This window comes from Eschscholzia californica, unplaced genomic scaffold, assembly GCF_041429995.1.
Source record: "Eschscholzia californica isolate CP2 unplaced genomic scaffold, dmEscCali1.0.p SCAF_1, whole genome shotgun sequence".
In the NCBI taxonomy this organism is placed as follows: domain Eukaryota; kingdom Viridiplantae; phylum Streptophyta; class Magnoliopsida; order Ranunculales; family Papaveraceae; genus Eschscholzia; species Eschscholzia californica.
Window position 1 is genome coordinate 77,717,145 of NW_028238198.1, and position 23,370 is coordinate 77,740,514.

A 23,370-nucleotide genomic window follows, 5' to 3' on the forward strand; every position below is an offset into this window, starting at 1 on the left:
CTAGATCGTCATCTCCGACCACCTATTTCATTCGACGTTCCGGGGCAGGGGCCGCCAGATGCGCCCGACCAATTGGGCGAGTTGATTTGCATTGATCCAGAAAAAGCCCTGTCAGCCACCTTAGTGGTGCATGTCACCTGACCTACAACTCGACCTTCGTTTTTTGAGGCTTCCTCTACCCAAATCTCTATGTGCCTGCATCGCTTTCGTATGGAGAAAGATGGGCTTACAATGTTCCATCAATAACAGCCAACCTATGTCGATTTTGGCGGACCGTGAACGAATTCGCCTCCTCTGGGCACGTCGGAATCGCATGAGTTCACCGTGCGAATGTCACCGACCGACATCATTTTCTTACAACCTTTAAACTTAATTTTTTTAATTTCCTCTCCGTCTCCCTTCTTCTTCTTCTCTCCGAGGAAGGGAGGAGTCCCCTTCATCGGCGGTTTGGTAAACCAGACCGTGAACGTTGATTCTAGACCTTCTAGTTTGGAACTAAAACCCTAATTCCAGACTGCCTGCGAAGGGGTGTCGCTCCTCCTGGCGGTAGAAAGTAAAGAGAGAAAAGATAAAAGAAAAGGAGAAACGAAGACAAAAACATTTAAAATCTGGAGGTCGCCGGAAAAAAATGTCAGTCGAAGACCTTCATGAGATAAGATAGTGAGTCGGCAAAAGAGAGGGATGAAGTGGAGGAGAAAAGTTATGAAATTGACGAGATAATGGGAGATGAGGTGGATTTAAATGTATAGCGATTTTTTACAATTAATTTCATTTTGTGTGGCCCTCGAAGGCCAAACCGAACTGTCAGACACTTATGGAGTCAAAAGGTGAGTTGGACACAAATTAGAGGCTAAAACATAATTAACTATTATTATTCATTTATGACAAACAAAGCATTCAATTTCTTTTGTAAATGGTAGGAGCTTTGGGGCATAAAGAAAAACCTCCGGGGGTATAAAAACTTAGTCAATGAACATTGACTTAGGGGACATATTTGCCTTTTAGGCCAAACATTTACTTATTAAAATTTTCCCTCAATCTTCATCTCCCTTTCTCACTCATTCCCCCCATCTCTCTCTCTTGCTGCTCTCACTAACTTTCCTTTTCTCTCTTGCACTCTCATTGACTACCTATCTCACGATCTTTCTCTCTTATCTCACTCTCTCTTGCTGTAGCTTTCTTTTCTTGTCTTGTCCATCTCTTCCTCTCTCGATCTTATACACACGGTTCCGACGAAGCAAATAATTTGGTTTGCCAGAACCAGACCTCGAGAAGGGCTTCTGGCAAAACCCTCCTCAAGAGTTTTGTGGTTGGTCGTCCACAAAATGTTTTGTGGCCGACCAAGACTGACCACAAACCATTTCGTGACCGGCCGACAAAGAGACAACTAGAGAGAAATTTACAGAGCGAGTGAAAGAAATCTATATACAAAGAAAGATCTACAATGAGAGAAAAATAGATCTACCGTGAGAGAGAGATAGATTTAAAGATAGAGTAAGAAAGAGAGAAAGTAAAAGTGAGATAGAGCGAAAGAGAGATAGTGAGGAGAGAGAGAAAAAGAGTGTGTGAAGTGGTCGGTGATCGAAAATGGTGGTGGTGGTGGAATTCGCGGAAGTGGAGAGAGAAGATGAAGATTAGGGGACAATTTTCTATCGAGTAAATTTTTGGGCTGAAAGACCATAAGTAAATATTGATTTGAATCCCTACCGATCACCAAACATAAAGGGTAAAAGAGTATATTCAATTCTATTTTTTTTTAGTTTAAGGGGGAATTACTGAAACCCCCGCCTTTTGATAATGCGTTTTACTGAAACCCCCACCTTTCGTTAGATTTAGCGGAAAATTTGGGTTAGTGCTTGTGTATTTACTTAATTGCCCCATGTGCTAATTCCCACAGTTTGTTTGTTGTTTAGAAAATGGGGCGCCTTCCTTCGAAATGAGCGGGGCTTATATCACAAACACTCTTCTCCCTTACTCAAATCCCACGATCAAACCAAGAAGCAAAAAATCCCAAAGGGAACGAAGGGAAGAAGGAAAGCTCTCTCTCTCTCTCTAACGATTCAAACTACCAGGTACTACCTCTCTCTCTCTCTCTCTCTCTCTCTCTCTCCCTCCCTCTCTTTCTATCCTACTGATCGAACTACCCTAATTTGATTTGGTCTGGGAAATCTGAAAAGTATACAAAAATCCCATCTTTTGATGATTTAGAACAAACCGTAGATGCTAAGTATTTGCATATTTGTGCCAATAAGACAATCCATGGTGTTGAATTCAAAAATCATCCAGTACCCAAGAACAAATATGGGATTTTGATTGCAGACATGTCCGAAAATTTCTGTTCTAAACCGGTTGATGTTTCAAAATTTGGAATAATTTATGCTGAGTTCAGAAAAATGTTAGTCCTTCAGGAGTTACAATTGTGATTATCAGGAAAGATCTTCTTGGAAGTGCACAGAAAATCACACCAGTAATGCTTGATTGTAAAGAAGAAGGTGGCGTTGATGTGGTCATGGCTATTTTGAAGGAACATGCTAAGATCTTCAAACTAATTTGTCACTGTTTTTGAAGAATTCAAGCTTCCTAAATATTATCTTCATCAATCTCATTTCCATGAAATATTATCAATGTATTACTATATTTTAATGCTTTTCTTCTTCTTAATTTTAGGTATTTATGTATTTTTTTTTTTGAAACGTATTTATGTATTATGTTTGTGTAAGAGTAATAAAAAAGGAAAGACTACAGTTTTTTTTTTTTTTTAAATTAGTTAACAACCGATTGCATAATTGACGCCTAACTATTTATTTGTTTATTTTAAGTTGATCGTCAACAACGGTCTTTGTTAATTTTACGTCAAAAACAACCTATCATATCAATAAATTAAAAGAACTAGAGTAAAAAATAATTTCTTGTTGTGATCTTGCATTTTGATACACATTCGATGAACTTGAAGAAGTCATTAAATAAATGTCAAGTAGTGGTTGTTTTTTTTTTTTTTTTTTTTTTTGAAAGCAAGGGAACAAATTCCATTAATAAGTGATTGAATTACAATGTTTACATGGATGAATTCTTATTTCTCTCCTCTGAAAACTTCATGAGAGTTACATACCTTTAAATGCAAAGTGTCTCATGAAGAGAAAGAAATTGGACTAGACACAGACACTGTTGGGATCCTAAAGATCCGAGAAAAAAGACCCTAAAGGTCTGACAAAAGGATCCTAAAGATCCGTGAAAGGAGACCCTAAAGGTCTGACTAAAAGCAAATTACAACAATAATAATTGAAAATACAAATTAAGAAAATACTAAATTTACATCCCTTTCGTTTTCGCCGGAAAACTGCCATTGTCGCCCGAAAACCGCCGCCGGAAAACCACCGTAGGAAAACCGCCGTCATCACCGGAAGAAATAATCAACTCAGTTCCCTGTGATTCTGTTAAGATCTTCTCCATAAAATCTTCATTTTTTCTTTGCTAGAGAGAGAAATTAACAACTTCGGCCACATCCTTTACCGACTCCAACAAATCTATTATTATTTCCTCCATCAGTTAAGATCTTCCCATCAGACATGGAAACCCTAACACAAACAGTATCATTGATGGAAGGCAAAGACTATTTCACTTCAATTGATACCTAGGAAACCATAATGCAAAGAATAAAACTAATGGGAGAGTTGTTGCTAAGCAAATCAATAACGATTTCACTTTAATTCATACCCTGAAAACTCTAACACGAAGGGTATAACTGATCGGAAGGTTGTTTCTAAGCAAATGAAAACCGATTTCACTCCAATTCCTACCTTGGCACCCCTCTCTTCACTGCTATTAAAGTTTTTTTTTTTTTTTTGAGAAGAAGTGATTTCTGCTTGATTGCCTTGGATTACAAAAAGAGAAATTGATGGAGAAAGTAGTGGTGATGGTGTTGGAGGAAATAGGAATAGTGCTTACAGTGAAGAGAGTAAACAATAAACAAACTAAAAAGAGGAAAAAACAATGGTATGGGTGGAGTTTGTAGGGTGGTTTCATTGGTTTAAATAGAAAAAACAAGGCCGAAAAAAGAGCAAACAATGGTAAAAAAACGATCATAATTTGTTGTCATCTTGACCCTCCATTTTGATCTTGTCCATTCATTTCAAATACCAGGTGTAAAACGTAAATCAATTAGTAAAGGTAGGGGATTTGGTAAGGGGGTAAGTCTGTTAGAAAAGGTGAGGGTTTTAGTAATCAGATTATCAAAGGTGGGGGTTTCAGTAATTACTAATAAAAGGTGGGGGTTTAAGTAAAACACATTATCAAAAGGGTGTTTTCATTAATCCTCCCTTAGTTTAACTGACAAAATGAAGATAGGAACGAACTTCATTTGTTCGATACTAACGAAGCATTCAACTTCTTTTATAAATTTCGCCATTTTTATCGGCGATTACTTTACAGTCTTAGACCAATCTAGAGAGAGAGAGAAAGAAGAAAGTTTCATCTTCTTTGGAGTGAAGTGACCTCATTAAAGATCTCTCTGCTTCACAGTTTCCTTTTGATTTCTTCACTCACCAATGGCACAAGTAGTAGCTAGTACTAGATATCTTCATACTTCATTTTTGTGCCCTAATTCTGGATCTATTCAGAATAATCCATTGGAGAAGCTCAAACATGTTGATTTTCCAGCAAAACTGTTCTCTTCTCTAGAAGAAAAGCAAAGTGACCGAGCTATCAGAAGTTTTTCTGTAATGGCGAAAAGATCTGTTAAAACAGCTACAGAAGTTCTTCCGGTCACACCTGAAGATGTGCCTAAGGTTTTAAGCCCTAACTCTTTTACTCCTGAACTGCATTTCATTTCAAGCTTCAAAATTTCATTTTTATGCTTATGTTAAAGAATAAAGATCTAATCATGCTTAGTTAGTTTTGTTTCTTGAGTTTGTATGATGTAAAGATTGAATTGTTGCAGGATTAAGCTCTGATTTGTGTTTAAATAGACACTTTTTGAATGGATTAGATGTTATATTTGATATGCATTTGAATTTCTTTCACAATAAACAGCTACATGGGTTATGTAATTACTGTCTAATTGGTTTGTCCAGAAGTAATTGCTTTCTTGCAAGTATGATTCGGAGTCAAATTTCAGAATGTTTGTTTCTTAGCTGAATGACTACTGACTCAGGCTGATATGATTTTGGACTTAAAATAAGTCTAAATTAAGAGTCGATTGTCTGAAATCAGCTGAAATGACTACTGCACCCCTAGGGAAAACAAGTCAGGCTCGGACAACTAGGTTTCGAACAAGTTTTACTTAGAAGAGTCAAACGAAACCCAAAAGAAAAATGCCACCTTCCTCTCCTTTTTTGTGTTTTAATTTGAAGCGTTGAGGTGACGGCGGTGGCTGTAGTGTTGTCCAACCATGAATATCTAGAGGAGAGTTGTTATCCAATCTTTATTTATTTGGTACAATAAAATGCTTGCTTATATTATCTGACTGGTACTCTGTTGTTAATCAGAGAGTCCAGGAGTTTCAACAGCTACAGGAGTTCCACCAACTTGGGGACACGGCAGTAGGCATATGGTCACAACCTACAATTAGGCGTAAGACAAAGATTGTCTGCACTATTGGTCCTTCAACTAATACTCGAGAAATGATATGGAAGTTAGCTGAGGCTGGTATGAACGTTGCTCGTATGAATATGTCCCATGGAGACCACGCATCTCATCAGAAAGTTATAGATTTAGTCAAAGAATACAACGCTCAATCGAAAGACAATGCCATCGCAATCATGCTAGATACAAAGGCAGGTTTTTCTTCGTACTTTTCTCTCGATGTTATTACTCCGCATCTGAAATTTGGTAAACCGAATTATATCTCTCAATCTGGTTTAGAATCTAAACCAAACTAAATCATGCAAAGTGCGTCGGTGCTAGTGTGATCACGGAATATCTTGGAACTTTCATCTTCTATTCATAATTTGGGGTTTCCCACTTTCTTTGTAGAATCCTCCATATACTTTGGGTCCTTAACCAAGATAATTGAACACATGGAAGTTTTTGTGATCTTTATAAGGGAGCCTATTTGGGCCTATTTGCTGAAAGGAAACGCCCTGATTCCAAATTTTTGAAATGCATTTATCAGGCGCATCATGTTTTTAGCGACTGCTGTTTATCTTTTTTGACTATTCTACTCCTATGCTTTGTGAATTTGAATCCTATTTTACAGGGCCCTGAGGTTAGGAGTGGTGACTTACCACAGCCAGTTACGCTGAGCAGTGGACAGGAGTTTACCTTCACAATTCAAAGAGGGGTTGGCACAGATACTTGCGTCAGTGTTAATTATGACGATTTTGTTAATGACGTTGAAGTTGGCGATATGCTTCTTGTTGATGGTATGTAGCATTACCGATTTCTTATCACTACATGATCATCGATAGGGTTGGGTCGACCATCAATTGAATTGGGCACTCTTGTGCTGGCTACTTTTTGTTTGTACTGTGTTTGCTTGTAGAGTAGTTTGCTTCTAACTTAAGTTGACAACTATATTTAATCTTTAGGTGGTATGATGTCATTTATGGTGAAGTCCAAGATAGCAGATTCTGTGAAATGTGAAGTTGTTGACGGCGGAGAGCTCAAGTCTAGACGGCATCTGAATGTTCGAGGAAAGAGTGCTACACTGCCATCTATCACTGGTGAGGGTTTTGAAAAAGTAAATCACACTGTCATAGTATTAAGAAAACACATCTGCCCAATAATAATAACAATCTAAAACTCTTACTATTTTAAAAATATTGATATCTAATTTACCCTTCGCTGCAGAAAAGGATTGGGATGACATAAAGTTTGGAGTGGACAACAAAGTCGATTTCTATGCTGTTTCCTTTGTTAAAGATGCAAAAGTAGTCCATGAACTGAAGGATTATCTAAAAAGTAAATATCCCAAGGAGACCAAAGAACCACTTTTATTATGACATTTTGAAGCATCGACTACGTTACATTTATAGTTCCTCCCTCAATATTTGTGCAGGATGTAATGCAGATATACATGTCATTGTAAAAATTGAAAGTGCAGACTCTATCCCAAACCTCCACTCGATCATCACTGCCTCTGATGGGGTGAGTCAATGATTAGTATACCAAATACTATTAATTATGCTTCATTGTTAAATATGTAATGGTTTTCCGGACCTAAGAAGTATTTTATTATAGGCTATGGTAGCTAGAGGAGATCTTGGGGCTGAGCTACCAGTAGAGGAGGTTCCGCTGTTGCAGGTAATTTTGTTTTTGAAAATAGACATACAGCTTGGAAAAGAGTTGACATAATAAAGGTACCAAATGGTGCATAAATTGGCTGGAAATTCATTTTTTTCCTTTTTGCAGGAAGAGATTATTAGGCTGTGCCGAAGCATGGGGAAAGCTGTTATTGTGGCAACGAATATGCTGGAGAGCATGATCGTTCATCCTACACCTACTCGAGCAGAGGTCTCAGACATTGCAATAGCAGTTCGTGAAGGCGCTGATGCAGTTATGCTGTCTGGAGAAACTGCACATGGGAAGTAGGTTTCTTATCCCCAAATTTTTCATCCAAAACTTTTGGTAGTTTGGAGTTGGAAACTCATAAACTTGATCTAGGATCAGATCCAGGCTTACTTATATAAGCCTAGTGGCGGCATGTGCTCCAAGACAGCCAAGTAAAGAAAGACGGCTTACGCTCAAGTGTGCCCATGCTTAAGATCAAGAGTACTTTTGCATGGACCAAAGCTACACTAAGAACCAAGTATTTAAGATCCCAAGGCCAATCTACTTGTAACCAAACGGCTTGAGTTGGAAGTTCATAAACTTAATATTAGAAAGTTACCGCGGTATGCCTAAATTGCATTCCTAAAGGCTAAATGTAAAGATAAACACATAGAAAGTATGAGTAGAAGTACAAATTCTTATTATTTAAACTTCACAAAGAAATGTGCAAGTCTCAATATGGAATGGACGGCACCTGCTGCTGCTAACATGATTAGATCCAGCCAATCCAAGGTGGATAGGTTATTTCGGTTGACCACCGTCTAGGGGGAACAATTTCTGGTGGTCAAGTTCTGGATCTTATATACTATAATTCCAATCTGTAACACAGTTTCCAAAATGTAACATCTAAACTTTTACAGTATCACCCTTACACAGGTTTCCGTTAAAAGCAGTGAAGGTTATGCATACAGTATCTTTGACAACTGAGGCAACAATGGTTGCAGGTGAAACCCCAGCTAATCTCGGCCGGGCATTCAAGGTTACCTTCAAAGGATCATTTTTAATTTGTAGTATGTACCTAACATGAGGTTCTATATGTGATTTACCAGTTTTTCAATTAACTCCCATTTTCTGTTCTTTAGAACCACATGAGTGAAATGTTCGCGTTTCATGCAACAATGATGTCCAACACACTTGGCACCTCTATTGTGGTCTTCACGAGAAGTGGTTTCATGGCTATCCTACTCAGCCACTACCGTCCTTCTGGCACCATATTTGCATTTACAAACGAGTAAAATCTTCATGCTTCTACTCTTATCTAATTGTGATGTTTTAAAATTGAATTAATGTACAATATGAGATTTGACTCCATGCATGAATTTTCATGAACTTCCCTTTGATGCTCAAACAGGGAAAGAGTAAGACAAAGACTAGCCTTATACCAAGGGATTTGCCCGATATACATGGAGTTCTCACATGATGCTGAGGAAACCTTCGAAGACGCCTTATTTTTGTTACAGGTAACTCGAATTATTATGTTTTCTTCTTAAGGACGGACACTAAGATGGAAGAGTCCTGCTAATATGCTCAATGTCCCTGCTGCAATATGATGAGAGGCTATTCCTCCCGTAACAAAAGGATCAAAACCCTCTACACCCCACGCTGGATTTACAGATTGTACTTTTCCAGTTAGTCCATAAGGATTGGACACTTTGGTGGAATATTCACATTATGTATAATATCCTGACTCTCAATAGTTACATACAGGTCTATATAACATAGAAAAGCAGGATGTCCATGACGTGTACGTCTCGGATGAACCAAATCCTCATTGAATTTTATTTTTCCATTAGAGGGAGCTCGTACATGTTCTGTGACATTGGATCTGTCCATTCTTTGAACGTCATAAATTTTCGATCTAGTCAAATAATAACTGAATCAGATATTGCAGACACCAGACGAATCAATGATTAAAGGCTAGTATCTCAGATTAATCCTCGGACTTCAACTTGAAATGCTTTAGTATTTGATATATCCGATTATCAGAGTTTCTGTTATAACAATTTTTTTAAAAACAGTATTGAGCTTACATGGCCTATAATCAACATTTCAGATACTCCATTGAATTGGGTCTAAGAATCATCATCTGTTGTTTCTTGTGTTCAGAAGCAAGGGATGGTAAAGGAAGGGGAAGAGGTAGCTCTTGTACAGAGCGGCAAACAACCAATCTGGCGGTTCCAGTCGACACATAACATTCAGGTCAGGAAAGTCTAAATCGGAAAGGAAGTTAGTCGATTGCGGCAAAGATTACCTCTACACCATCTCTTCATTTTGCAACTTTTTGATGCCAGTTTTCCTAGTGTGATGCTTATAAAGTTATTTTAGGGAGTTTCTTGTAGTTTTAGGGTTGTTAGTGGAACTCACATTGCAGTTATTTTAAATAGTTAGGTTGATTAGACTGAAAATTCATAATCTTTTCTAATTAGTGTCAACAAAAAAAATATCATCTTTTCTAATTCTCTCTACCGTAATCTGAAAGATTCTTCTCTGTACATTTCCAACCAGCAAGCTATCCTCTCATATCAAATAGTTAGCACGAAATATAAAATAAGTATCGAATTCTTCTTTTGCTTCTCTCTAAACTGTGACTCTCCCAATCGCACTCGCTTCTAAGAGTCTCTTTGGTAATTCCATCTATATCTTGGGAAATTCTACATATGAGTGACAGGTAGGTTTAACTAGTTGGGACTTGTAATCTATGATAGATAGCGACCGAGTTATAGGTTGTCTAACCAGTGCAAAATTCATCCGACCCATACTCACATGTATGGGTTGTCTAACCAGTGCAAAATTCATCCGACCCATACTCACATGTATGGGTGGTGAAGATATAGGTACCATACGAAGTGATATAACCCTAGCTTATCCGAAACTCACATCCGAAATAAATTGTTTTATTCGTAATTGTGTAATTATTATAAATAATATATAATGCAAGTAGTTCAACAAAAATAAATAAATAATTTCAGTGGTCTCTAAGCAATTAAGTTATATATTTTTGTAAAACAATTTTATGACTCATATTTGTGGTAGAAATACCTTTAGGAGAATGTTATTTAAGTATGTAATCCTACTGTATTAATCAAACGGTCCAAGAAAAGCCACCGGAAATACCGACCGGTGGAACTAGGATAAGCTGGCCTCAGGAGTTTCAAACCCTAATGATCAAGAAAACAAATTGACCCTTTCCACAAAAGAAAAGAAAATAAATTGACCCTTAAAAAACATAGAAATAAGAAGTCCAAAATAAATGAGAGAGAGCCAAGAAAGAAATAGAAACTCTTCTTCCAAGATCTCATCAAAAAAAAAAAAAAAACTCTTCTTCCAAGTTTTACTATGCTCCTTTAAATTCAAATCCGACGGTTAAAACATAGCTGAGTAAAATTGCACGGGAGATGAACGGCTGATAAGAACAGAAGCAAGCTGGCAGTAGGTGTTTTAAACCCACACGATCAAGAAACAAAATAGACCGACCGTTAGAAGAAGTTGAAGTCCCATAAGATTAAAAATAACAGATATCTACGAGGCCAGCTTATCCTAGTTCCACCGGTCGGTATTTCCGGTGGCTTTTCTTGGATTAACATCCCATTGCATATTCTAATTTTTAGAAACAACAAAAATTAGAGGTTGTCCAAATAGTTTTCAAGCTGAATTATTAGGGTTTCTACAGGTTCTATATATATATAAACAAAATGAATGAGTTGAAGAGGCATCACAATAGTAAAAGAACTATCTCTATTCTTTTGCTTTGCTTTGCTTTGCTCTATCAAGAAGAAGATTAACCAAAAGTTCAGAAGAAGAAGAAGAAGTTTTTGAAGCATTGGTTCTGATTCGATTATGGGTTCTGATTCAATTATGGGTTCTGATTCGATTAAGGGTTCTAAGGTTTCTAATGCAATGAAGGGTTCAAAGGTTTCTGATGCACTGAAGGAGGGTTCAGATTATCTAAATGCTGAAATTGTTGCTTCAAAGGTTTATCATGAACAAGTAAGAATTGCAAAGTTGATGTATGTGTTATAACTAAACGTCGCGGAAGCTATCGAACCTATCATAGAAATTGATCCGATTATGAAGATTAATCGAAAAAGCTAAGCCAAAATCAATATGCGAACAGAATTTAACGAGGTTCGGCTTTAAAGCCTACGTCCTCGGGCGAACAAGAAATCTTTATTGAAGGATAGATGAAGACGACTAACACAACCCGCAAGTTCGTCCCAAGATGGTACCGTATAGAATTAACCTTCTATACTAAATCTTCGACGACCGAGAAATTTAACACCGCTCAAAAACTATGAAAAATTTCTCTCACTCTTGCTCTCTCTCTCTAGCTCTCTAAAGAAGAGTTGTTGTTGCTTGTGTTGGTGTGAATTACAAGCACTCAAACCCCCTATTTATATATGGTATCCACCGTCATAACAAGCCCAATAATAGAAACTTAGTTTCTAAATATTAGTGCCAATTACAAATTGGAACCGCCTATAGCCATGCTTCCAATTGATTTAGAAACTGCCTCTTCAATCCACCGACATGCCTACCATTTGAATTTTGAGCAACTTCCAATTTTGGATTCTCCCACCGACTATCACAATTCTCCACCTCGTACACAATTTGATATACTTCAAATTTTGGACGAACACCAGGATACTCCTTGTAAGATATATCTGCTTCTTGTAACTTCATCCGACTGCACCATATGACCATGGTTGCCTACGTACCCTTTTACAGGATCAAGCCTACCGTAGTTCTACCAACCCTTCACATAAAGATTATCTTGTCGCCATTACGTCCTTTCGGGCAACTTAACACGAGCCGATTTGTAGCAATTCCAGGCAATGCTGAAACTTGCTACATGTCACCACTTTAGTCAACATGTCCGCGGGATTCTCATCTGTGTGTACCTTCATGAGAGAAACATCACCTTCCTCTATGACATCTCGTACAAAGTGATACTTGACATCGATATGCTTAGTACGAGCATGATGGACCTGATTCTTCGCCAAGTGGATCGCACTTTGACTATCACACCATACATCCACGCACTCCTGCTTAATCCCTAGATCATCCAGAAGACCCCACAACCACAATGCTTCCTTCACTCCCTCGGCCATAGCCATATACTCGGCCTCCGTAGTAGATAACGCAACTGTAGATTGTAACATCGATCGCCAACTAACTGGAGCACCATGTACCTTAAATACATAACCAGTAGTAGATCGTCTTCTATCTAGATCGCCAGCATAATCCGAGTCAACATAACCGCTTACCTGACATGTGTCTCCACCAAAGCACAAACCCGTATCAACGGTACCCTTTAAGTACCTCAAGACCCACTTCACAGCTTCCCAATGTGTCTTCCCTGGGTTTGCCATAAACCTGCTAACCACACTGACCGCCTGTGAAATATCTGGACGAGTACACACCATAGCGTACATCAAACTGCCAACTGCACTAGCATACGGTACACGATCCATATGATCCTTCTCCACCGTAGTAGTGGGAGATTGTTTTCCTGAGAGCCTGAAGTGTGGTGCCAAAGGTGTTGACACCGCCTTCGCATTCTGCATCCCGAACCGAGAAACTACTCGTTCGATGTAACCTTTCTGATTCAAGTACAGTTTCTTACTTGACCGCTCTCTCTTAATCTCCATTCCCAGTATCTTCTTTGCAGCGCCCATGTCTTTCATCTCAAACTCTTGACTGAGTTGAGATTTCAACTTATCTATCTCCACCATGCTTCGAGAAGCAATAAGCATGTCATCCACATACAAAAGGAGATAAATAAAGTCACCTTCGCGAAGCTTTTTGATGTATACACAACAATCATAGTCACTTCTGCGAAAACCATGCTTTAGCATGAAAAAATCAAATCGTTTGTACCATTGGCGAGGGGATTGTTTCAATCCGTAAAGAGACTTCCTCAAACGACATACTTGATTTTCTTTACCCTCAACCTTGTATCCCTCAGGTTGAGCCATATAAATTTCTTCTTCCAAATCTCCGTGCAAGAAGGCGGTTTTAACATCGAGTTGTTCCAGCTCAAGATCACTATGAGCAACAATACTCAATAGCACCCGAATAGAAGTATGTTTCACGACTGGTGAGAAAATCTCATTGTAGTCGACCCTTTCTTTCTGTGCATAACCCTTGGCCACTAGTCTTGCCTTATACCTTGTACCCTTGATCTGGGAAGAATCCTCTTTCTTCTTGTACACCCATTTACAACCAATAACAGACTTACCTTCGGGCAATGGGACAACCTCCCATGTCTGGTTCTTGTGAAGAGACTCCATCTCTTCTTGCATAGCAACCAACCAACTCTCTCTTTCCGCCGCGGTAATAGCTTGTTTGAAGGTGACCGGCTCGTCGTCTTCCACCGAGAGTGCATATTCAACCACATTTGCCTGCCCGTAATGCCTAAGAGGTTTGTCTGACCCTAACTTCTGTACCGGCTTATATAACCGTTTCGGCCTAGTGTGTACCGAAACATCCTGCTGTTGTTGTTGTAAAACTTGTGTACCTTCCCCTTGAACCTCCTCATGACCGGGTTCATCAATTTTCTCATCCTGAGTATTATCCTGATGCTCCACCTGATCATGATTCCTAGAAACCCGTTGGTCTTCGGCTTCTACTTCCACTACTTGAGCTTTAGTAGACCCAACATCACCACAACTAGGCACCGTAGCTTTCGCCATAGCTACAATAGATGACTCATCAAACACCACATCTCTGCTGATTACAAACTTCTTGTCTTCCGTACACCATAGCCGGTAACCCTTGACTCCTGTAGCATATCCTAAGAAAATTGCCTTCTTTGCTCTATTGTCAAGTTTGTTACCTTTAACATGGTAATAGGCCGTACAACCGAAAACCTTAAGTCTCCCGTAATCTGCATGTTCACCTGACCACACCTCGTAAGGTATGCCTCCATCTAAAGAAGAATGTGGAGACCTGTTCACAATATAACAAGCTGTAGCAACAGATTCTGCCCACCATTCTACGCCTAATCCCGAATTGGAGCGCATACATCTAGCTTTCTCAAGTAGTGTACGGTTCAATCTCTCTGCGACTCCATTCTGTTGAGGTGTGTTTACTACTGTCCAGTGCCTCACAATGCCTTCCTGATTACAAAACTCCTTGAATGCCCCATCCGTGTATTCGGTCCCATTATCCGACCTTAACGTCTTCAGCTTTCGACCAGTTTTGTTCTCAACCATTGCTTTCCACACCAGGAATGTGTTGAATACCTCATTCTTATGCTTCAGAAAATAAAGCCAGACAAATCTCGAATGATCATCAACGAATGTAACAAAATACCTGGAACCACCCTTGGAAGGTAACTTTGCCGGTCCCCAGACATCGGTGTGTACGTAGTCTAACACCTCTTTGCTCCTGTGCTTGCTTGTAGAGAACGTCACCCTGTGTGCCTTCCCGAACACACAATGCTCACAAAACTCCATGCAAGGCTTCTTCATGTCCTTCAACAAGCCTTTCCCGCACATCAGAGATAGACCCTTTTCTGACATATGCCCAAGGCGCATATGCCAAAGCCTCGTACTAGCCGTTGGATCCCTTCCACTGATTCCTACTGCTACATCTCCAGTAATTGTTGTCCCCAAAAGTTTGTATAAATTACCGTAACGAGTACCTCTCATTACCACCAAAGAACCCTTAACGACTTTTATGGAGCCATTCTCTATAATTATCTTACAGCCGTTCCGCTCCAACACACCAAGGGAAATTAGATTTTTCCGCAAATCGGGTATGTGTCTTACGTCCGTCAATGTTCTCACCACTCCATCGTGCATCTTGATCCGTATTGTTCCGAGTCCCACAGTTTTACATATACTATCATCACCCAGTATAACTGTACCACCATCTATACTCCTATAGGTAGTAAACATCTCCCTATTTGGGCACATATGGTGTGACGCCCCTGAATCAAGCATCCACTTATCGAAGATCTTCTCAGACACCTCTGTCACCGAGAAACATTCGTCCGCCTCTTCTGACACATATCCCGCCTCTTGCATCTCTTGTTTCTCCTTGTAGCCTTCGTTCTTTTGCTTCAACTTTCTCTTTGGACAAGCCGCTTTAAAGTGGCCAAGCTCACCACAACTAAAGCACGTTTTCTTGAAAGAGCCTCTAGATTTGGATCTAGATTTCCCGCCCTTTCCCTTTCCCCTTTCATTACTCCTCCCCCTTGTTACAAACAACCCTTGTGCTTGTTCCTTGTCTACTCCACCCGACGCCATACTGCTAGTAGCAACTTACGAAGGTCATCCGCTAATAGCGAATTTCTCGTCTCTTCCATGCTTAGACTATCACCAACAAGCATCAAAGTTTGAACAAGGTTCTCATAGGATTTAGGTAATGAAAGTAACAATATGAGGGCTTGGTCCTCATCCTCAACCTTAACATCAATATCCTTCAAATCTGAGATAATCCTGTCAAACCTATTCACATATTCCTGAATAGAAGAACCCTCTTTCATTCTACATGTGAATAATTTGGATTTTAAGTAGACCCGATTCGTTAAAGTTTTCGTCATGAAACTGCTTTCTAGCTTTAACCACACACCTGCCGCCGTTGTTTCTTCGTCTACTAGGAACGCCACGTCCCTCTCAAGACACAACATAATGGTAGCCCGTGCTTCGAGATCTAACTCTTCCCAATCCTCATCTGACATATCTCCTGGTTTCTTTCCCGTCAACGTCTTGTGTAATTTCTGCGAGATTAGCAGATTCTTCATCTGCATCCGCCAATAAGAAAAATCGTTTTTCCCATTGAACTTCTCTATCTCATATTTCCCTGTTTTGACCAAACCACCTCTCGATCCCATCTTCTCCTTCGTTCAATCTCAACAAGGCTCTGATACCAATTGTTATAACTAAACGTCGCGGAAGCTATCGAACCTATCCTAGAAATTGATCCGATTATGAAGATTAATCGAAAAAGCTAAGCCAAAATCAATATGCGAACAGAATTTAACGAGGTTCGGCTTTAAAGCCTACGTCCTCGGGCGAACAAGAAATCTTTATTGAAGGATAGATGAAGACGACTAACACAACCCGCAAGTTCGTCCCAAGATGGTACCGTATAGAATTAACCTTCTATACTAAATCTTCGACGACCGAGAAATTTAACACCGCTCAAAAACTATGAAAAATTTCTCTCACTCTTGCTCTCTCTCTCTAGCTCTCTAAAGAAGAGTTGTTGTTGCTTGTGTTGGTGTGAATTACAAGCACTCAAACCCCCTATTTATATATGGTATCCACCGTCATAACAAGCCCAATAATAGAAACTTAGTTTCTAAATATTAGTGCCAATTACAAATTGGAACCGCCTATAGCCATGCTTCCAATTGATTTAGAAACTGCCTCTTCAATCCACCGACATGCCTACCATTTGAATTTTGAGCAACTTCCAATTTTGGATTCTCCCACCGACTATCACAGTATGGATATATGAGTATTGCAGAATTGGAAATAAGAAGACCCGAAATCGAAAAAATTCCTCTTGATGTTAACTTCCTTAACAGCATTAACGTTGAAGAAATAAAAAAACGTACTACTATCATCTCTGAAATTACAGAGTGGGAAGAACTTGGAACGGTTAGAGGTATTAAAAAAAGACATAGACCTCATGTTTCCATTCACTATACTCAAGTCGGCCAACCTGCAAGCAAGAAAACCACTCAACAGAATAAAAGAAGTAGGTCTAATTACGACCATGATGATTATTTCGACCGTATTCGCGTGATTCCTCAAAGACCAAGATCCAAGCTGAGAAGAACTACACCACCACCCCCACCACTACTAGCACCAAAATCTGCTGCACTACCACTACAAGTAGCAGCAGTACCACTACAACTAGCAGCGGCTCCACCACCACCACCACCACAACCACAGCCACAAAAGACGCGTACTATAGCAGCACCCCCACAGCCACGAAAGAAGCGTACTATAGCAGCAGATGCGCGCAGACAACCACGACGAATTCGAATAGCAGCACCGCGACAACCACCACCACGGGAAGTGCCTGCTGTAACCCAACAGTTAATCGCTAAAAGCAACGGCACCAACCTAATGTGGGTGACAGAGAAGATACTTGAGAATAGCGACACAAAAGCACAACAAGGGAGATTCTTTTTCCCAACTTATGAAGCATGGAAAGATTACTTAACCGATACAGAGCAGCAAAAAATGTATGATGGAGACAAGGAAGGACTGGATGTAATGGTGGTTGATTCAGAAGGAGGAACATATCATCTTCAATTTAAATTTTGGAAATCTCTGAACAAACATGTATTTACTAGTAACTGGAATTCTTTTGTTAAGAGATTGGGATTGAGAGGGCAAACCCATAAAGTACATATATGGTGCTTCCGATTACCTCCTGAGAAGGGCTCCAAACTTTGCTTCGCCGTTGAGAAGTTAGAAATCGTACAATAGCTCTAATTTTTTGGTGTCTAACTGTCATAACTTTGTGTAATTAGAACTTTTTTGATTAAAACATTCAAGCTTACAAATAAAAAGCTTGGTGTTTGGATTGCTGATAGAATTCTTTTAACCAAATCTTAGAGAAATATCAACTCAAAGTTCATTCTTTTTGTCCTTGATTGTTTGGTTCATTTGAATAGTTGTTGCCCACTCTGTTTTTCCTTTGAGAGAGAGATAGAAAGAAAAGCCTTTCGAGTGAAAAAAGGAGGATCTATCTTCTTTTTTTTAGAGAAATCGATTGATATACGTTAGTCGTTACAAGGCATCGATACATCATCAAGATGTGATAAACACGATAAATGCGTAAGTTAAACCAATCATTAAATTGAACTAAAACCAAATAACAAAGAACCTAAAGGCCGACAAATTTATTTTATTATTTTTTATTTTTGACTAAAATTTTACTTTCTCAGATAAACAATATAAGATAGCCATTAAGTACATAGCCGAATATTTAGAAGGGAAGAAATCAAAGACTAAACGTAACGTACATCAACCGAAATGACTGAATCAATCATGGTAGACTAAAGCGCCATGCGCTAAGTTATGTGGCTCCACATTACATTGTCGGGGAAGTTTGGGATCTCTGCCCGATGGAAGCAGTCGACGTATGTACAATATAGCATTTACATATTGGCAGATGTTTTTTGTTACTATTTGATTTACTTTGTGCACCAGACTCTGCTAAATTTCATTTTTGTTAACATAAAACGTGAAAAATCGTACATAAAAATCCTTATAGAGGTTTATCGCTTCTACTTCACGAATGTCGTGATCCTATATATTACTTTCTACTAGCAGCATATATATAAAGCAACTGCAGAGCCTAAACTGCTGAACCAAGTAACAATGAAGATTAAGTTTTATCTACTTATTATATAAAATACCAAATATACATTGAAATAAAATGTCAAAAAAGATGGGCAAAAAATTTATGGGAAAAGGGTAAAATATCCACTGTTCAGAAAATGGGGGATCATTTAAACATTTGGCAAAGAATTGGGGCTGGAAAAAAAAATTGGAACTACAAACTTCCAACAACTTTTGGCAGAGCCACTTCAAAACATACATGAAACATATTGGAGAAACAATAGGATTAACTAGCTCATGAAGAACCAAGAATACAACAGCAACCATCCCTATTCATTTTAGGGTTTGCAAAAGAAATATCCTCGTGTAAAATGTCAAATCTTCCTACACCCCTGATTTTTCTCATCACATACGATTATAGGCCTTCACACTTGGCCAACTAGTCTTCTCAACATTAAAATGTCAAATCTTCCTCGTCGTACTCCTTATTGTCGACTTTGATATGCATTAATGGAGTTGGCAATTTGGCATGGCTACAATCTCATTTCCCGGATAATTTATTTGCGCAGAAGTTGAAAAAGGGGGTAACGTGGTACATGTGTTTATGCAACTACCCATAACATGGCTCTGGCATTCAAACAAAGATGCATATGATAGACAGTTATATTTATTTGGTGCTTCATTTATAGATTTTACTTCACTAATATAAAAACAAAATAAGAGGTGATACTTACTTTTCTCTTAGTGTCAGGATCAACTGAAGGCACTGGAGCCTTGGACAGTGGTAGATCCTTGAGAGTACTCAAGAAGAACTCCTCCCAAGGTGCTAGCAACAATATTCCCTGCCCTTCTTTACCTTTCCGACCTGTTCTACAAAGTCGGTGAATGTATTGTGCTCGATCAGAAGATAATCCTATCACTAACTCAATTATCTCATGGATTAGAGGGTCAGCATCAACATTTTAAAATACGTTTTTACGCCCCAAGACAATCTGCTCTCACAAGGCGAGGCAGCGCCTCAAGGTACATCTCGATGCATAAAACGCTTAAACTATTTCTTTTGAAGGAAAATGACATCAATTATGTAAAAACATCACGTAACATAACATAGTTTTCTACTATACTACCACAATATATAGACAAGTGTAATAAACAACTTTTTTTTTTTGTGTGTTTTCCAACAACTCACACTACAGATGCACATATTTTACTGTAGTACTTCTCAAAGACAAACCATGGCCATTAAAGAGGCTGAAATAAGGATTAACTATCCGTAGTAGATGTTCTGACAACATTCAGATGAAGTACTGGTCCTTTGAAGTTATAACACTGACACATAGTAACTTACCTTATAGTCCGCGTCATCAGATACATGGTCTTTTAGAAGAGCATATATAAGTGGAAAATGCTGGTCGAGTGGTGCAACTAGATGCATCTGTTTAACCTGAACAATCGAAATTGAAAATTCCCCAATTGAAAACAATGGTAAATTCGGAATAAAAAAATATTCCGTAATTATAACTTAATAACTGCCATAGTAATCTACGGTTTTACCCGTGAGTGAGTCTCGTGACTACCTTCTTCAACAGTGTTGATGTACTCATGGTCTCTTTTTAGAGCAATGTGACAGATGATCTGACGGACCTGCAAAACCCAACAATCACAATAAGAACTGGCAATATAATGAGACATTACAAAGTGATGTGGAGATAAATGAACCGCTTGTGGAACAGTAGCTGAAACAACAAAGTTTGTCGCTCTTTCGGAACGGAAGCAATGATTCTCTGTGTCTCTCCTAAACCCCATAACTAATAAATGGTCGGCTTCATCAAGAACAAGTACTTTCACACCCCTCAATCGACTTGCAAAGCCTGGGGTATTCTTGGTGTGGTCTTTAAGTCTTCCAGGTGTGGTAATAAGAATCTGTATGGGTATAAGCTGAGTAATATGCCCACAATCTTTCAATAGAGTTTTAGCTTCTATTCAAATGGCTTAATCGAGGTGTAAGAGTTATCACCTGACAAGGATTAGCTTGTAGACGTTTCTGCTCCATACCTAGTTTTGTACCTCCAATTACAACTTTTTTTTGGAAAGTTTGAATTAATATTGAAAGGGGGAAAGAATGTACAAAAGAATTGGTTGCATCACAGGCGAAGATGTTACTTCATGACAATTAGCCCAACTAATGTTCCTACTCCAATGACAAAAGGAGGCCAAGGACATCCTCCACTTCGACCACAAGACTCCTAGGAGAGTCATTAAAAATACCTAAGTACCTAGCCTTCCAAATAGACCAACAGATTGCTAGGGGGATCATCACCCACATCTCCCTCCTAGGCTTCTTGTGAAAGATTTTTCTCCATTGAACAAGCACGTTAGGCAGCGACGAAGGAAAGCACCACTGCACCCCTACTGCCTGGATAAAGAAGACCCAAATCCTTCGAGCCTCCTCACAATGGATGAACAGGTCACTAATAGACTCCCCATTCGATTTACATCTCGCGCACCAGTTGGTGAGATTCATACCACGCCTTTGTAGGTTATCCAAGTTCGGCAATTTCCCCAAGGCTGCTGCCCATAGGAAGAAGCTCACTCTCGGGGGAATAGATTTTGACCATAGACCTTTGAAGTTTACCAAGTCCTTGTCGCTCGAGCCCTTTACTTTGATCCTACGATAACAATTCTTCACCGACAGGTCGTCCTTGTCCTCTGTGATCCAAATCTTAGTGTCAACAGCGGCATTATTCGGCCTATACTGCTCGTGTGATCCAAATCTTAGTGTCAACAGTGGCATTATTCGGCCTATACTGCTCGAGCGTATCCAACAAGTTGGCAAACACCTCTATTTCCCAGTCGTTGAGGTTCCTTCTTGGCTTGATAACCCAAGTATCAAGGTCCCAATCGAACACATCATGAACTGTGGACTCCTTGCATTCAGCAATATAGTATATAGCTTGGTATCCTTCTTTCAGGGGTACTTGGGTACACCAAATGTCGTGCCAAAATCTAATGTTACACCCATCACCAAGCTTCCATTTTGTGTTCTTCTCGAAGTCCTTCGCATTCCCCACAATGCCTTTCCATACTCCACCTCCAATTACAACTAGGACACCAAATATAAGCTTAATAGGAAAAACAAATCAGACATTTGACCACTAAATAGCGCTCTGTACTTTCAGAGCAAAGAGAAAGTACAGATCAAACTTCGACCATTAAAGAATTCTCCCAACTCTCATAAGCCAGCCAAAACATAAGAAATGGAAACAAACATTATTTTTACCAAAAATGCTACATAAATGATCAAGAAGATAAATTCTAATTGCATTTCATTTGATAGTAAAGTAAATCCACAATATAAATCACAATATAGAGGTACTTAAAAATAACATAGGTTCCAAACTAAAGAAACCACTATCATGATATTAATGAACATCAAATATTTATAAACTCTAACCATACATACTACTCTCTCTTATTAAAGAGTCTCAGTCTCTCTTAGTAATAAGGATAGGAGAGATGAGAAGGGAGGTAAACTTTGCCAAACCTAGTGATGATGTGTGGGTCTTGTACTAGGTCAGATCCTCTCTTGTGGCCTTGTTCCACATACTTATCCAACAATACCTTCCGAGTTGTTTCCATTAAATTGAATTTCATATACATTGTATCACGACTAACAAAACCCTCTTCAAGAAGAAGACCAATTGGATCATCTTTTTTTTGTATCGTCTCCTTATCAGTCGTCGTCTCCACAGTTGTTATCATCATCTGTCTCACATGTTCTGTTGTCGCAACCGATTCATTAATCTCACTCACCATCTCACTACACTTGTTTTTGTGTTCTTCTGTGTAAATCTCTTCTTCATTCTCTATCATAAATCTAGTAAATTCTGTTAATCTATCTATTTTTTCTGAAGTTTTTAAAGCCGATTGTATGTACCTTTTAATCATGAACTCCGCCGAGTATCCTCCTCCTCCTCCGACCCCTCCTCCGACTCCTGATTCGCCCATTATTATTTTGCTCCCAAATTGGTTGTTCAGATACAGACCGATGAGACTCTCAATTGGGTTTATTAGGGCTATCTATCTATCTATCTATCTTCTCTTCTTTTAGGAAAGAAACCCCTTTCTTGATCGACACGGAAGTACTTCTTCACCGACACGGATATATCTAGGCGGGCACCTATATACAAAACGATTGTCTGTTCCCCCAAGGCCCCAAATCCACTTTGACATTGAGAAATTTTATATACACTCACTTTTTACGATTTTAATTACTGTTGCATAAAATTTATCTCTCAACACTTGATTGCCGGAGTGGTTAAAGTGTTGACATATACTCCAAAGGTCCTTCGAGGTCCCGTGTCCAATTCCCAGGCAAGGTGGAATTTCTAAATTATTGAACTTGGGGTTATTAGGGCATAAATTTTTAACGGGCGGACGCAAACGAAAAAGCATATACGTTGGACTGCCCGTACCCGTCTGTTTACCGGTCCAGAATATATGGACCATTAAATGTTTTCTCGTATTCTTTAATGAGATTAAACTATGCTACTAGTGGAACCCACATTGTAGTTATTCTAAATATTGGTACATCATCAAATGTGATAAGTACGATATCCGCTCAGGTTAAACCAATTACTAAAGGAGTCTAAACCCCAATAACAACCAACCTAAAGTCCCACAAGCTTTTTTTTTTATTTTTTATTAAAATTTTACTTTCACAGATAAACGATACAATACGGTCCTAGAGTATATAGAGATAGAGTACATAGCCGAAGATATAGAAGGGAAGAAA

The 23,370-nt window shown here is 39.0% G+C and overlaps 3 protein-coding genes and 1 long non-coding RNA gene across 7 annotated transcripts; 3 read left to right on the top strand and 1 right to left on the bottom strand.

Annotated features, from left to right (window-relative positions):
• The first annotated feature begins 1,974 nt into the window (after nt 1–1,974).
• Nucleotides 1,975–2,758, top strand: LOC147569425 (uncharacterized). The gene is made up of 2 exons (XR_015238680.1): nt 1,975–2,072; nt 2,431–2,758. It is a non-coding gene; the product is annotated as an uncharacterized LOC147569425 (long non-coding RNA).
• Nucleotides 2,759–4,319: 1,561 nt separating this feature from the next.
• LOC147569426 (plastidial pyruvate kinase 2-like) lies at nt 4,320–9,671 on the top strand. The gene is made up of 12 exons (XM_086655908.1): nt 4,320–4,784; nt 5,484–5,771; nt 6,194–6,359; nt 6,525–6,659; nt 6,787–6,897; nt 6,995–7,083; nt 7,177–7,239; nt 7,348–7,523; nt 8,143–8,245; nt 8,349–8,497; nt 8,618–8,726; nt 9,373–9,671. Exons 1-12 carry the CDS (start codon nt 4,545–4,547, stop codon nt 9,478–9,480), a joined length of 1,737 nt encoding a protein of 578 aa, XP_086512034.1. The 5' UTR covers nt 4,320–4,544; the 3' UTR covers nt 9,481–9,671.
• A 1,202-nt stretch (nt 9,672–10,873) lies between these two features.
• On the top strand, nt 10,874–17,840 carry LOC147569427 (uncharacterized). The gene is made up of 2 exons (XM_086655909.1): nt 10,874–11,273; nt 16,722–17,840. The coding sequence occupies exon 2, from the start codon at nt 16,731–16,733 to the stop codon at nt 17,715–17,717; it is 987 nt and encodes a 328-aa protein (XP_086512035.1). The 5' UTR covers nt 10,874–11,273; nt 16,722–16,730; the 3' UTR covers nt 17,718–17,840.
• A 1,230-nt stretch (nt 17,841–19,070) lies between these two features.
• On the bottom strand, nt 19,071–22,589 carry LOC147569428 (DEAD-box ATP-dependent RNA helicase 31-like). Of its 4 annotated transcripts, XM_086655919.1 has the most exons (6): nt 20,593–20,778; nt 20,295–20,498; nt 20,130–20,219; nt 19,924–20,019; nt 19,310–19,440; nt 19,071–19,202 (listed from the first exon to the last, which is right to left on the bottom strand). In XM_086655919.1, the coding sequence occupies exons 1-5, from the start codon at nt 20,626–20,628 to the stop codon at nt 19,402–19,404; spliced, it is 465 nt and encodes a 154-aa protein (XP_086512045.1). In that variant the 5' UTR covers nt 20,629–20,778; the 3' UTR covers nt 19,071–19,202; nt 19,310–19,401. The 4 variants fall into 4 exon arrangements, 3 of the variants coding, with proteins under 3 accessions (XP_086512045.1, XP_086512047.1, XP_086512046.1); XM_086655921.1 differs by lacking the exon at nt 20,295–20,498; XM_086655920.1 differs by lacking the exons at nt 19,071–19,202; nt 19,310–19,440 and having other exon boundaries at nt 19,886–20,019; nt 20,153–20,219.
• Between the last annotated feature and the right edge of the window lie 781 nt (nt 22,590–23,370).